This window comes from Phocoena sinus, chromosome 14, assembly GCF_008692025.1.
Source record: "Phocoena sinus isolate mPhoSin1 chromosome 14, mPhoSin1.pri, whole genome shotgun sequence".
In the NCBI taxonomy this organism is placed as follows: Eukaryota; Metazoa; Chordata; class Mammalia; order Artiodactyla; family Phocoenidae; genus Phocoena; species Phocoena sinus.
Genome location: NC_045776.1, coordinates 25,694,291 through 25,707,782, shown reverse-complemented (window position 1 = coordinate 25,707,782; position 13,492 = coordinate 25,694,291). Strand labels below are relative to the sequence as shown.

The 13,492-nt window shown below is 55.7% G+C and overlaps 1 protein-coding gene across 2 annotated transcripts in view; it reads right to left on the bottom strand.

The window, feature by feature from the left end:
* Positions 1-433: 433 nt before the first annotated feature.
* The window catches only part of ZBTB7C (zinc finger and BTB domain containing 7C), a 97,803-nt gene continuing 84,744 nt past the window's right edge, over positions 434-13,492 (bottom strand). For both annotated transcript variants that reach the window (XM_032653948.1, XM_032653949.1), the window contains exon 3: positions 434-3,340. In XM_032653948.1, coding sequence (XP_032509839.1) covers positions 2,689-3,340 — 652 coding nt within the window. In that variant the 3' untranslated portion in view covers positions 434-2,688. The remainder of the gene's footprint in view (positions 3,341-13,492) is intronic.

Here is a 13,492-nt window from a genome sequence, read left to right as displayed (position 1 = left end):
TCGACTCTCACTTGCTCACACACAATAGGCTGTACCTGCACGTGTAAACACACACACACACACACACACACACACACACACACACCTCACACTTGGAGTCATAGATACCCAAAAGCTTATGATCAAGCAGTGCCTCACACAATGCAGGGGACCACTGACGATCTGACCTCGCCACCACACAACCACCCACTGTCACCTGCAGTGACAATGCAAAAGGGAATCAACCTGAACCAGGGAAGTCAGTAAGTGTGGCTTTCTTTGACTTAAAATGCTGTCCCTCACGTTATTAAGTAAGGGTCAAAGATTTGTGTTTTTTATAAAGGCATCTTCAACATTTTTATAAGTTTGTGACACCCAATTGTCAACCTCTTAAGCCACGGATGTCTACAGATAGTCTTGTGGCTGTCACCTCTCACAGAAGTGCATCTCTCAATATCATTTAATCAAGTCAATTAATACTGTTTAATAAATAGGCCAGAAAATTAGCTGAGAGTTTTTCTCGGCGGGATGCAGCGTGCGACCAAAGTTATGGAAGATTGTCCCTTGAATCACTAAGGCAAACCTTGTTGAGTGTCATTTTACATAAAGCAATCACATAAAAAAAAAGTTATAAATAGAAAAAAATTCCAAAGTTCTCCCACAGACAGGGAAACTGAAATGTCCCCCCCCCCCAAAAAAAAAAAGGGAAACAAAACCAAACACCACCATCCCTACCTCCACGACCCATTTGCTTCAAGCTCTTGATCATACAGTACTCGACATCTTTGGATATGTTACAATGTACAACTCCAGACCACAGCCAAGAGAAAACAAAAAGAACTAACCAGTCGTCTGCAAAATTGAGTTTATGAGAAGTCATTACTTTTACAAAATAAAAACAAAAGCCCCAACACCACTGGTTTCTAATTTGTTCGTTTTTCCTCGTTTTCTCTTAAAGTTTGGGTCAGCCCCACTCCCTTGGCTGAGGGGGGAACACAGGCATGTTGGCTGGTGGGTCCCAGAAGCGAGGGTCAGAAATGGAGACAGGAGTGTGAGAGGCACCTGCCCAGCAGATGACGTCTGAGGACGAGAGGGTGTCAGCAACAGTTCCCTCTGGCTGAAAGGGCAGCTGGTGGTGTGTGGAGTCATGGGTCTCTTCGCGGGGGAGCTGGGAGAGTGACAGAGTCTGTGGTCTTCTCTGGCCTTTTTGTTTTTTTGCGTTTGCTCAGGAAGAAGCCAAGGCAATAGGAAGAGCCGAAGTCTCTGTGCCCACAGCTTCTGGATTGGGGACACCAGCCCTGGGCCATCTGCACAGGAGAACTCTCCTCCCTTCTCTGGGCTACTGAGAAACAAAAGCAAACTCACCAAGAAAAGGGAGGGAAGGACAGGAAAGGGGAGAGAAGATCTGGAAGGCACTGGGCCAGCAGAGCTGTCTTCTTTCTCAGGACTGGCTACAAACCAGAGAGCCAGGGAGAATGCGTGGACAGCCCTCACTCACAGAGCCCTCCAAGCCCATATTGGAGCCAAGCCTCTGACTTCCCACACTGGACAGCTGGCTTCCTCCCTGGGGGACCACAGAGGGGTTGAGGGTGTTCAAACACTGCGATGCCAAAGTCCTGAGAAGCCCCCAACTGAAAAGCAAACATACATCTGGGTAACTGGGCATTTTGTCTGTTTCCGGGAATCAGGTGGAGGGGGCAGCTGCCAGGTGTTAAGAGGAGGACCCCATTCCTTCCGTGTTGGCCCTCGGAGTCCTGAAAGACTCCTTATGGCATTGGAGGGACCACGCAGAGGTGGGGACAATGCGAGATGGTAGCCCCCGGATGCGCACAGTGGCCTGCCCAGAGGGGAGGGTAGGATTTAGAGTTCCCCAAAGCTGCCTGGGGGCTGTGGACAAGCCCACCCCAGCCCTCTTCCTCTGTTAGCCTGTCTAGTTTGGCCACATTTCTCACCTGTGCCAACGTAGAGGTGGAGGTGATAAAACTAAGTCCGGTGAAACAGTGTCACCAGGGACGTTAAGACTGCAAAACCCCTGCTCTCTCAAGGCTTCTCTCGGGAGGGATGGGCATGTTCGAGTGTGTCGGTGGGTGGATGGGAGGGGGAAACAAAATTTCCAGCCCCCTTTCACAGCAGGGTGAAACTGGGGTACAGACGGCTGACCTGTCCGCGGTCACAGGACAGGGAGGGAAAAATGGGCCCGGACCCCAGGACACCCTCTCCCTGCCTATAGGTCACTTCCCCTAAGGATCCCAGGGCCACTGGAGATGGGAAAAATGACCCATCAGAACAGTGTCAGCAGGGACTCTGCCTTAGAGTGGCGGGGCTCAGGATGTGTATCTCAGGACCCTACCTTCAGCCCTGCTCCATCTGGTCTGCCTCTGGCCAAGCCAGCTCCCTCCGTCTAGCCCCACACAGCTCCAAAGTGCTTCTGGACACCTGGCCTGGGGCCTCCTCTTTGGCATGGGCCCCTGTGAGTTTCTGTGTGAGAGCAGAGAGACAGCCAGAGAGAGGCCAGGCCTTTTGGGAGGAGATGCCCATCTCAGACCCCAGCAAAGGGGAGGCAGCTGCCTCAGGAGGCCCAGAAAATACCACTGCGGCTGCTATTTTTTTTCCTTTCTTCTTTTGAAATAAAAAGTTCAGACCCATTGGATGGGGCAGGTGGGCCTGGGAGGGGGCAGGGAAGCAGGACTGGGGGTGATGAGGCTCAGCCTAGTTGTTGGCTTCAGACATGGAGGCCACGTGGTTGAGGCCGGCGAGCCCGGGGAGGCCGGCCAGGCCCGCGGCCCACGGGTCGGGCAGCGGGAAGTAGGGACGCGCGGCGGCCACGTTCTCGGCCAGCGCGAAGGCCAAGAGGCCCCCCGCGTTCCGCTCGGCCTCGAGCTCCGCGCGCCCGAACAGCTTCATCTGCGTCTCCTCGAACTGCCGCTCCAGCTCCTGCAGGCTCAGCGCGCCCTTGGGCGCCGCCAGGAAGTGCTTGGCGGGGCTGGGGCCCGGGAGGCACACGGCGGCCCCGCCCAGGTGGCCGCCCACGTCTCCCAGCGCGGGGGGCATCACGAAGGCCGCCTTCTCCGGGGCCGGGCCGCCGGGCCCAAAGAGCAGGCTGGCGGCCCTCCAGGCGGCGGGCTTGCGGCCGCGCCGGGGCCGGGCCATGCGGCAGCTCTGGCGCTTGATGTGGCGGTGCAGGTGGTCGGAGCGCGTGAAGCTCTTGTAGCAGAACTCGCACTGGTAGGGCCGCACGCCCGTGTGGATGCGCATGTGGTTCTTGAGGTCGTAGTTGTGCACGAACTTGGCGTTGCAGTGGATGCACAGGTAGGGCCGCTCCCCCGTGTGCTTCCTCATGTGGATCTTCAGCTTGTCCTGCCTGCAAGGCAGAGCCAGAGTCAGTCCCTGCCCAGAACCCCAGGAGCCACTCCTCACTCTCTGCTCCCCTTCCTCCAGAACCCGCTAAGGCTCCCGACTGCTGTGGTGTCAACCCTCGGGAATGGGACCCCTGCTAGAATTTACCTTCAACTACTGCGCCACCCCAAACAGGTGTGGCTCCTCCCCTGGATTAGAGAGTGGATCAGCAGCTGGGCCCAGAGAGGCTGCTGTCATTCCAGAACACCTGGTACGCATAAGCTCAGGAGAATGAAGTGCCCGCTCTGTCAGGGCCTGTCTCATAGACTGCAAAATAGACTTGCTGGGGACAGAGGCCCCGAAAGTCAGCAATCTTTCATTAGTCCTCCAGTGGGGCAGCCACTTCTCATACTGGATTGCACCTTCAGCTCCACTCTCTCCAGGCAACAGGGTCTTTCCTCGAGGTTCACCCTGATCCCATCCCGGCCCCTGGGCTGTTGAGACCTGTCAGTCCTCAGCACTAATCTGGGAGGCTACAGGGATCAGGCACACCTTGTTCAAGTCACTCCTGCACTGTGGTTTCTTAGCCCCAGCCCTTGGCTCTCCTCTTTGTCTGCAGACAATTCCAGGGTTTACAAAACAGCCAGGTGCAACAAGAATGCAGCCTAAGCTAGGGCAGAGCTTTTCAGGGTTTAAGCAGTATTATTCAGAGGTAAGATATGACGTGGGGCTGCGGCTCCCATCAGCAGGTGTGGGAGCCTCTGCTCCAGCTGCAGACCCACTGCTAACGTGATGGGTGACCTTAGGTGAGTTACTTAACCTCTCTGCACTGAGCCGAACCTAGCACGAGACGTCAATTCCCGTTGTCCAGAGCTGATGGGAGAGAAATTCGGGTTGTGTTGAGCTAGATTCAACACACCTCCTGGCGGTCTTGAAAGGAAAACAGACGTCTCAAGCCTGTTTTTGTAAAGACTGAATGCTGCATAAACCAGCTAAAGGAGCCTTTCAGCCACGCAGAAGTGGAGGCAGGTGAGCTTCGAGAACTCTCAGGATCCTTCTGCAGCCTTCCTTGACCAGGCCGGGCAGGCCAGGGAGCTGTGTCCAGCCTTCCACCTCCTCCCTGCAGGTGTGGCTTGGGTGGAGCATCTGCCTGTAATTTTTGGCTTGGTTTTGAGGTTGGAGCAGATGTGGAGCCCAGGCATCCGCCCTAAAATGGCCAGATTTAAACCACACTCAACATAACCCCAGCACAGCAGGAGCGGGTCCTGGTCTCCTGGTTTCCCCTGGCCGCTAGAGGTCTCACTGGCTCTCATTTTCCGGCTAGTTCCCCAGGGGTGGGGCAGGAGAGAAAAGGACATTCATGAGTACACTGGCAGGGACCAGGGGAGAAGGACCAAAAGGACAGATCCGTTTCCCCCACCTGTACTCCCTGGAAGGCTGGAGGGCACGTGGGGGGTGGGGGTGGAGAGTGGGGTAGGCAGGGCAGAGGAAGGGAGAGTTGGTATCCTTCACACACCAGACACCGCCATCCCCGTCCCTGCCCTTCCCACAGCCCACCAGCTGCCCCCAGGCTGCACAGTAAGTACCCCGCTGTGACATCTCAAGTGCCCTTCTGCCGCCAGCATGTTGCTCTTATGGTCTTTGTAACCCACATTTCATCCAGGTGATTGGATTTTTGAGCATCCTGGCTAGTGGATCTCAAACTTGATGAGCCATTATCAGGGTCTGATGAAACACCGAGTGCTGGGCCTCCCTCCCAGACTGCCTGAGTCAGTAGGTCTGCGGGGGAGAGAGCAGAGAGTTTGCATTTTGAATATGTTGCCGGGTGTTGCTGCTGCTGGTGGTCTGAGAACCACTGGCCTAGGTTAATCCTTCAGTTGGCTGGTGGGCAAACTGAGGCCCAGGGAGGGTTAGGGTTAGGACCAGGGAGGTGAAGTCCCTAAGGTCACCGCAAGGGTAATGGCAGAGCTGGGACTAGAACAGCCTAGGCCTCTTTCCTCAGCACTGCACTGTGACCTGTGTAAAGACGTAGGGGTGGGGTGCAGAGCGCTATTTGTAGCCCTAGAGTGACGCTGTACAGTCCTGGGGAATACGTCTCGGGACTCCACACGTTTGCTCAGGCTCTGATGAAACACTGATGCTAGGTGGTTGGCTATGCTAGGTGGTTGGCTAGGCTCACTCACTGGCTGAGGGACTCATCCTCACCAGGGCCTAGTGGAGGGTCAGCTGAGAGTCACCAGTGGGGCTTTAAATACATCATCTCATTCAATCCTCACTACAACCTTATAAGGGAGATTTTTAAAAAATTACTATTACATATATTTAAAATAATGGACAATGCAAATGGTAAATCTTCAAATGTCAAGGGCCTCTTTAAATATGCACTGCTTCTCCTGAGCTTTTTGTTAGGGCACCTAAAGTAAATCACACTTCAGAGGCGACTGGCCCAAGTGTGGGAGACGTGCTGAGAAGGTGACTACAATTTCCTCTCGTTGAGCACCTGCTGTGAGCAGGCAAGTACACCATTTCATGACCCTGGAAAGTCATTATTCACAGGCAAGGTACAGTGCAGGAAAGGGACCCCCAGTAGGAGTGTGGGAGCCCCTGCTCCAGCTTCAGACCCTCCACTAACTTGCTGGGTGACCTTTAGGCAAGTTATTTAACCTCTCCATGCAGAGTTGAACCTAGGGCTAGACATCAGTTCCTATTGACGAGGAATCTCCGTTTGCATGAGCTCGATTCTACACACCTGGATTAATTTCCTCACTTGGACTGAGGAATCGCTGGGGGCTCAGCGAAGTCAAACAGCTTTCCCAAAGGTACCAGCCGGTGAGGGGCAGAGGGGCATGGAGGGCTATCTGGGCATGGTTTGTTTGCAAGCTCTTCTGAGGATTTTCATACTGAGTGTTCCCAGCCTGAAGCCTGTAGGGGCTGCCTCAGAAAGTACAGCCCAAACAATCATACCAGGACATCTGCAGCCAGCCTTCCGTCTCTGGGGTCAGAAGACTGGGCCAAGCTCTGGGAGCAGCTCAGCCTGGGCAGGAGCCACTGTCCCCAGTGGAGACTTTTCATGGGAGCAGCGGGGGAGGGGGGTGGACAAACCTCATAAGTTAGTCCTGGAAAAAATTTAGAGAGCATTTAGTTTACTGAGAACACGTCTGAATCAGTGGGCCCAGTAACCTGCATCCCTAGAGGTATGCTTCCCAGGACCTTGAAAATACTGATCTAACCCAGCCCATTCCCAGGGAGGGAATGGCTTTCTTAAGGTCACACAGCCTCCTTATTTCTGTAATGACCTTTCCATGTAGATGTAACGCGCGTGTGCATTGGCAGAGCAGGGCCCGGGCTCGGCACACTCTAAGAACCGGACCAGGTCCTTTGCTGCCCTGGGCCTCAGTTTCCTGACCTCTAAAATGGGAGGCTGTGCTGCACCATTTTGACCTTTGGTGTTCTGAGAGTGTTTGCATCTGGGTAATGGGCTCATACTGAATCTCTTTCTGGCTGGCTGGCTTCACGTATTACCGCTCTTCTACCCTTGCTCCTTTACGCATCTGATCTGCTGGCAGAGGCATCGTGAGTGAGTTGGAATGTTCCAGTCTGACTCTCAGCAGCTGAGCTCTTGGTCATTTTCCTTGGACTGGGGGTCCGGTGCCCCCTTAAAATCTTCCAAGCCCCCTAACCCTGTCCAAAGGCCTCTGTGCTAACTCACCCCTTAGCATGGCTTTGAAGTCTCCTTACAAGCTCACGCCTTCCAGTTATAAAGGGATAAGATCTGGGGGCCCTTGGTGACTATAGTGAACGATACTGTATTATATATTTGAAAGTTACTAAGAGAGTAGATCTTAGATGTTCTCACCACACACACAAAAAAGGTAACTAAGTGAGGTGATGGGTGTGTTAACTAATGTGATTGTGGTAATCGTTTCACAATATATGTGCATATCAAATCATCACTGTTGTACACCTTAAAGTTATACAGTGTTATATGTCAACTATATCTCAATAAAGCTGGAAAAAAATAATCACCCCATATCCTTTGCCAGCCCCCGCCCCTCCCCACAGTACTGCACCCACACACCACATGGACACACTGTTCCCCTAGCAGGCCATGCATGCTCTGGTCAGCTTTGCATCTTTGAATCTCCGTTGGCATGAGCTGGACCACCAGCCCCCTGGCTCAGAGCCTGCCATATTATGGGATGGATGCTGGTAAGCCCTGGCTCCTTCCCCTTCTGTGCGTATCCCGTGTTTGGACACCACGCTCCATCCCTTAGTTTCCCACCAGATGTCCAAGCGTAGATGCCGGCATGTGCGCTCTTTCCTTCCCAGCCGTGAGCCCTCCTCTTCCCTGCACCCACATCCTTCCTCTCTGAGTTTACCCTTGCAAACTGCCCTGCCTGAAATGTCTACCACTCCCAATCCCCCTGATTCTTCAGTGGTCAAACTCACGTGCGGTCTTTCATAAACCCTTCTCTGTCTACCCAGGTCTTATCCTTTGCCCTGACCTTCCAGAGCACTTGAACGCTGCAGCCCGAGGCAGGTCACTTGAGGGGCAGGGAGGGAGCAACAGAGGACGATGTGTCAGCCTCATCCTCTTCTGTCCCCTAAAGACCCCACACGTATCAGCATTGCCCTCCCAGCAAGTCCCGAGCTCTGGGGGCCCAGTCTCCCTGTCTGCGCTTTGTGGCCCCAATTCAACCACACAGGTGCTCCTGGCAGATGGGAACACCTGTTCAGGGGCTGTCTTTGCTGCCTTTATTTCCCATGCATGCTATTCCCAGGGCAGGGCCATCACGTGTGCTGTTTCCCTTAGCTGCCCCTCATGCCTGCAGAGCCACCGCCCTGTCCCTGGCTCCTGGGGCCCTGTCTTGTTAGGCGCCTGGACAGCAAGATGATGCAGGAAGCAGCAAATTCATGGACAGCGAGCTGCAAAAAAGGAGCCCAGGCTCAGGGCCGTTCAGTACTAATCAGTACTAATCGTGAGCGCGGGTCAGGACCTAACTGTGCAGGTGGTTGGTTATAAGGGCTTCAGTAAAGCCCGTGAAATTGGCCCTTCCGTCATTCTCGTGAGGAAGAGGAGGCAAAGAGAAGTGCTGTCATGTGTCCAGAGCTTTCCTGATCTTGGGCAATATATGGGGTCATAAATCTGGGCGTGAACTTAGGGAGCACCTGCTCCAACCCCCTCGTGTTACACATGGGGAAACCGAGGCCCAGAGAGGGGAGGTGACTCGGCCAAAGTCACACAGCTAGTTAGAGGCAGATGCAAGCCCTCAAGCTGGGGTTCCTGATCACCACGGCAGTGCCCTTTCCAAGGGGCTGCAGTCCCCGGGAGACACTGCCCTCTGTGTCACCACGTGCCGGCCCTGCTCCCTCTGCACTCGTTCAGCATGTGGCCCGGATGGTACCGGAACCTGCTCGGATAAGAACCCAGCAGATGCTTTGGAGTTCTGCCCGGTGCTCCTCACTGTACAGTGGGTGGTCACGGCCGCGGCCCGCTGGTGCGGGGCCACTTCTCAGAACTGCCCAGTCCAAACCTGACGTGCTCCTCCCTCGCCCTGTCCCCTTGTCTGCCGTCTCATCCCTTTACTCTGAACCTGGGACCCAGGCCAGGTCACATGCATGCAAGCCTTGACTGGTATTCCCCCTTCCAGCTCGGAGAGCTCATCGTCAAGAAAGATGAGCCAGTCCTGGTGATATCATTCCCCTGAGTGAAAGGAAAGGGCCCCGGGTCCTGGGCCTCGGTGGAGGCTCCCAAGTGAGGATAACGCTTTCCCAACACCATCCACTCAGACTTCTTGGTAACCTGATGGTCTGAGACAAATTATCTTCCTGCTGCCGCTGCTAATGATATTACATTATCTTAATAAGGTCCCCAGAGCTGCCAGGAGTGGGGGAGCTAAGAAAAAAATACAGGGGGGAAGAAAAAGCATCAGCTGCAAGGCTCCTGGCCTTGTCTGGAGAGAGAACTGTGGGACGCCAAGGAGCAATCAGCATTTGGCTTGCTCTGGGGGCCGGGGGCCGGGGGCTAAAAGTTGCAGCCTTCACGGGATGTCGGTAGGGGATTCAGTGGAGACTGGGGAAATCGTGGCCCCTCAGAGATTGATTTCTCGGGGTACAGAGCTTGGGTTGCCCATCCTTCTCCTCCACGGTACCACTGTTGTCTCAGGAGCTGGTCTCTTCTCACGTGTGGCAGCTTCTTGACTTCACCACGTGTCCGCCAGACCTGACTGGAGGGCCTGTGAGAGCCAGGCTGCGGATGGGATGCAGGGGCTCCAGGAGGGAAGACTGCCCAAGCATGCGCTCTAGGGGCTCCCCCGACAGGCGGCCTGTACTCAAGGACCCAAGTGGCAGGACAGGAGCAATTAAGAGTCTTCTGAGGCCTTCATAGGCCCAGGCCAGGCCTATTTGGTGGTGATGACAGGGGTTGGGGCAGCGAGGAGGGGGAGGGCCCTGCGAGGTGGGTGGGCAGGGAGAAGCCCCACCAAGGGCAGCAGCGTCCCTCTACACACAGAGAGGATGAATACCTTCTTGTCCTCCCTGGCCCACGTGCTCCCCGTTCTTCAAGGCCCAGCCTAGGGGCCACCTCTGGCCCACTAACCCTGTAGTCCTGACCTTTAGCCCAGGCTTCCAGACTTTCTGGGAATAGAAGTAAAGGACTCCCGACGAGGAGGGTCTGGGGGAATCTTGGTCCAGGCTACCTATGCCCTAAGTCCTGGAACTGTTTCTCTCTCCCAAGTCAGAGCCACAGGACCAGTTTCATCACGAGCTGTCTCTGCAGCCAGCACAGACCGCAGCCGTCCTCAGGAAGAAAATGGTGACCTTGGACCAGGCTAGGGGAGTGGACACATAGACTCAGGCACAGACAGAGGAACTTGGAGTCCAGGTGATCACGGGATGGCCAGAGCTAGGAGGGGACAGCATGGGGCCAGAGATACACAGTCTGGTTGAAGCCTTTGAGGCCTTTCCTGGGGCTCCAGGGGTGTCTCATAGCTGGAAAGATCAGTGGTGGGACAACTGTGGGACTGGCTGAAATCTGGAGCTGGCTCGGAGGTGAGATGCCCGACACCAAGGAACAGACACATGATGGCGGGGCTGCAGTCCCTTCTTGGACACCCACAGAACGAGAGCAGTAAGTGGGGCCTCAGGGGCTCTGTTGGAAGGACGCCCAAGGCCCCCCCGCCGTGTTGTGCTGCTGGAGCCACGGAGAATGATGTGCCCGCGGGGCGTGGACATGCTGGGAGCTGGCATCAGAGGCCGTAACTCAGAGCCGGGGCCACCTTGCAGGGGGAGGGTGGCTCACTCCAACGTCCCCCAGGAGGGAGGGGAAGTGAGGTCAACATCAAGAAGAGAGGAAAGGAGGCCTGACCGGAGAGCAGAAGCTCAGCTATAATTAAGCAAAGACTCGGGCTCCAGAAAGGAAAACAGTGTCCACGAGGAGGACGTGAGGGCAGCAGGTCAGGGGTCCCTCAGCCTCGCGGGCGGTCCAGTCCCAGGTAGTGGCTTTGCATTGCAAGGGAGTCTGGGGATTCCGAGTCAAAGAGGCAGCAGCTGCTGCTCTAAGTGGCTGCTGAAGATGCCTCCAGCTGAGGAGGGCAGTGTTACGGATGGTGGCGGCAGGAAGTCAGCCACAAAGCGGGGGTGGGGGGGGGTCCCCGTGGAAAGGCTGCGAGAGGACTTGGCTGTATAGAGTGCTACAGGCCACCCGGACCTGGACAGGCCAGGGTTGAGGCTCTAGGAAGGCTGAAAAGAATCCTGCAGGCAGCTCCGGGGAGGCGACAGGAGGGCAGCAAGGAACCAGTGATTCCGAAGAGGTGATGGGGAGGGGTGTCCATCACGGGCAGCCACAGCCCACAGTGAGAAATAAAGTCCCTAGGGGAGGAGGCCAAGAAACTCTCCTCCACCCTCTCCCCACTCCGGGTATCTCTGCTCCTGGGAGGGGGACCCCAGAGCTGTTCTGATCTGTCTCAGGGGGGCCAGTGCCCAGTGGGCACCAAGTGAGGGGAGATGTGGATGGAGGCGGGAACGAAGCTGCGTCAGCTGGAGACAGGCCTGGGGGCCCAGGTGGCTGTCGTTCTGCTGAACAGGACTAGACCGCAGGGAGGGCAGGGCCGGGGGCTGGATGGCTGGAAGCCACCCCACAGCTGATCTGGCCTGGAGGGGTGGTGAGCCGGCAGGCACAGAGGCCACCCTGAGTGATCAGCAGGAATGTGCTGGGAGGGAGGGTTCTGGAATGCGACCCTCCTATACAACACAGCATTGAGGCCCAAACCAGGAGGCCCACGCACAGGATGTGCTGGTGTCAAGAGGGTGAGAAGTCTGTCTCGACTGACCGAGTTTAAAGCTTTCCCTAGGGAAGGCAGGGACACAGACCGCCATGGCCCTCGCAGCGGAGTGTGGGAAAGGCCCGGAGGGAAGTGGGGAACGGAAGGGAGATGGGGACTTGGTGGGGGGGCAGGGCAGGCTCGCTCTGAGGTACCCTGAGATGCAGCACATCCCCTTGAAGCCACAGACCAGGGTCTCCCCTGGAGGGAGGGGTGTCCCCAAGTGTCAGCCATCTGCGCAGGGGACAAGCAAAGGAGGTGGAGCCCAGATGGCAGGACTCAGGGGCTGGCTTTTCTGGATCAGGCCTGTGAAGGGTGTCCACGTCTTGAAGTCATTCCCAGGGGGCTGCGGAGAGGCACTGGCTCCAGATGCATGAACTGTGCTTGAATTTGGACTGGGCTCTGTTTTATCTTCCGTTATCCCTGTGCTTTTGTCAAGCCTTTACAGGGGTTCTGTGGATCTAAGGTGAATTCAGAAGAAGAGGAGGGTGGGAGGTGGAGGTGACATAAGAGCGGCAGGGCCATTAGTGGGGGGCACCCGAGAGGGGGTGAATCTCGGTGACTTTGGGGCCAGCTTCTCTGCAGCGATAAGAGAAGCAAGTACCTGAGGTCAGCGTTGCTGGGTGGAAGGGGACACACCCGGGGTATGGGGGGCCCTGCCCCTCTGCACCCGGAAATTCTCCCTTCACTGTCAGCTCAGAGCAGCTGGGAGATTCTGCTGGGGTTTCCTTCACAGAAGCAGCTGTGAGGGGACCCAAGGCCACCTTGGAAACAATCCGCGTTGTCTTTCGAAGCGGTCACCGGAAGACCCTGCAGAGCTGTTTTCACAACTGTCAGCTGAACGTATTCCTGTGCCCTCTCTGGCAACCTCAAATCGAGTTTCCAAGCCGCCAAAGAGAGTGCGTCTCGTTACTTAGCAGAACTCATCTTGTTTTTCCCCCAAAAGCACTGCCCCTGATTTGATAATCAACCTGATGCCAAACATTGCACTCTCCTCAAAAACCCAAGCTTTGGGCCCACGGGGGCAAATCAAAAGAATGAGCCCCCAGCAAGTCCCAAAGATGAACTGCTAGGGGGCTACGGGGTGACAGCAGCACCACTGGAATAAGTGTGAGTTTCTCAAGGCGGGTTCTCTGATGGGGACGGCGGCAATGTGGGGAAAGGACCTGGTCTAGGAAGTCACAGTTCCAGGGCAGGTAAACCACATCCGACACACCGGAATGGCCAAGCCCTGAAGCAGGGCACTCACCAGAACCTTCCGCAGTGTGGACACGGCTGGGAAGGTCAGCCTCACATCAGTGACCACAATCGGCACCAATAGACCTGATCTCCCCCAAATGAGGCCCAGCAAAACCTAGCACTGGACAAATCGGACCCCACATCATCCCACCAGTTTTGACCACAAGAGTTGCTGTGCAGAGAAGGTACACAACACACGTGTGCTGAACGGGATGGAGTCCGGGCAAGACGAAAGGCTTATCGTGTATTGATTTCAAAGTTCAACTTTTATAACGGCATAGAGCTAACCCTCTTCCCAACATGGACAGTCAAGGGGGAGAACGTAAAAGGAGGCCCAGCCTTTGGGTCTGACCCAAAATAGGACTGAAAGGGCCTACAGGGGTCTCACTGGGGTTCAAGTCCCAGCTCTGCCATTTCCCAGCTGGGCTTATGAGTGGCTGACTAGCCACTGGGAGACAGATCACCTATCTGTGGACAAAGCCCATGGCCCTCCCTGACTTCCAGGACATGGCGGGGGCGGTAGTATATGTAATCCATTCAAGACAGGCCCTGGCATGCTGTCTGAGCTCCAAATAAAATAAAGGAGGGGCTGCACTCCATTGGGGAGCTTCAAACCG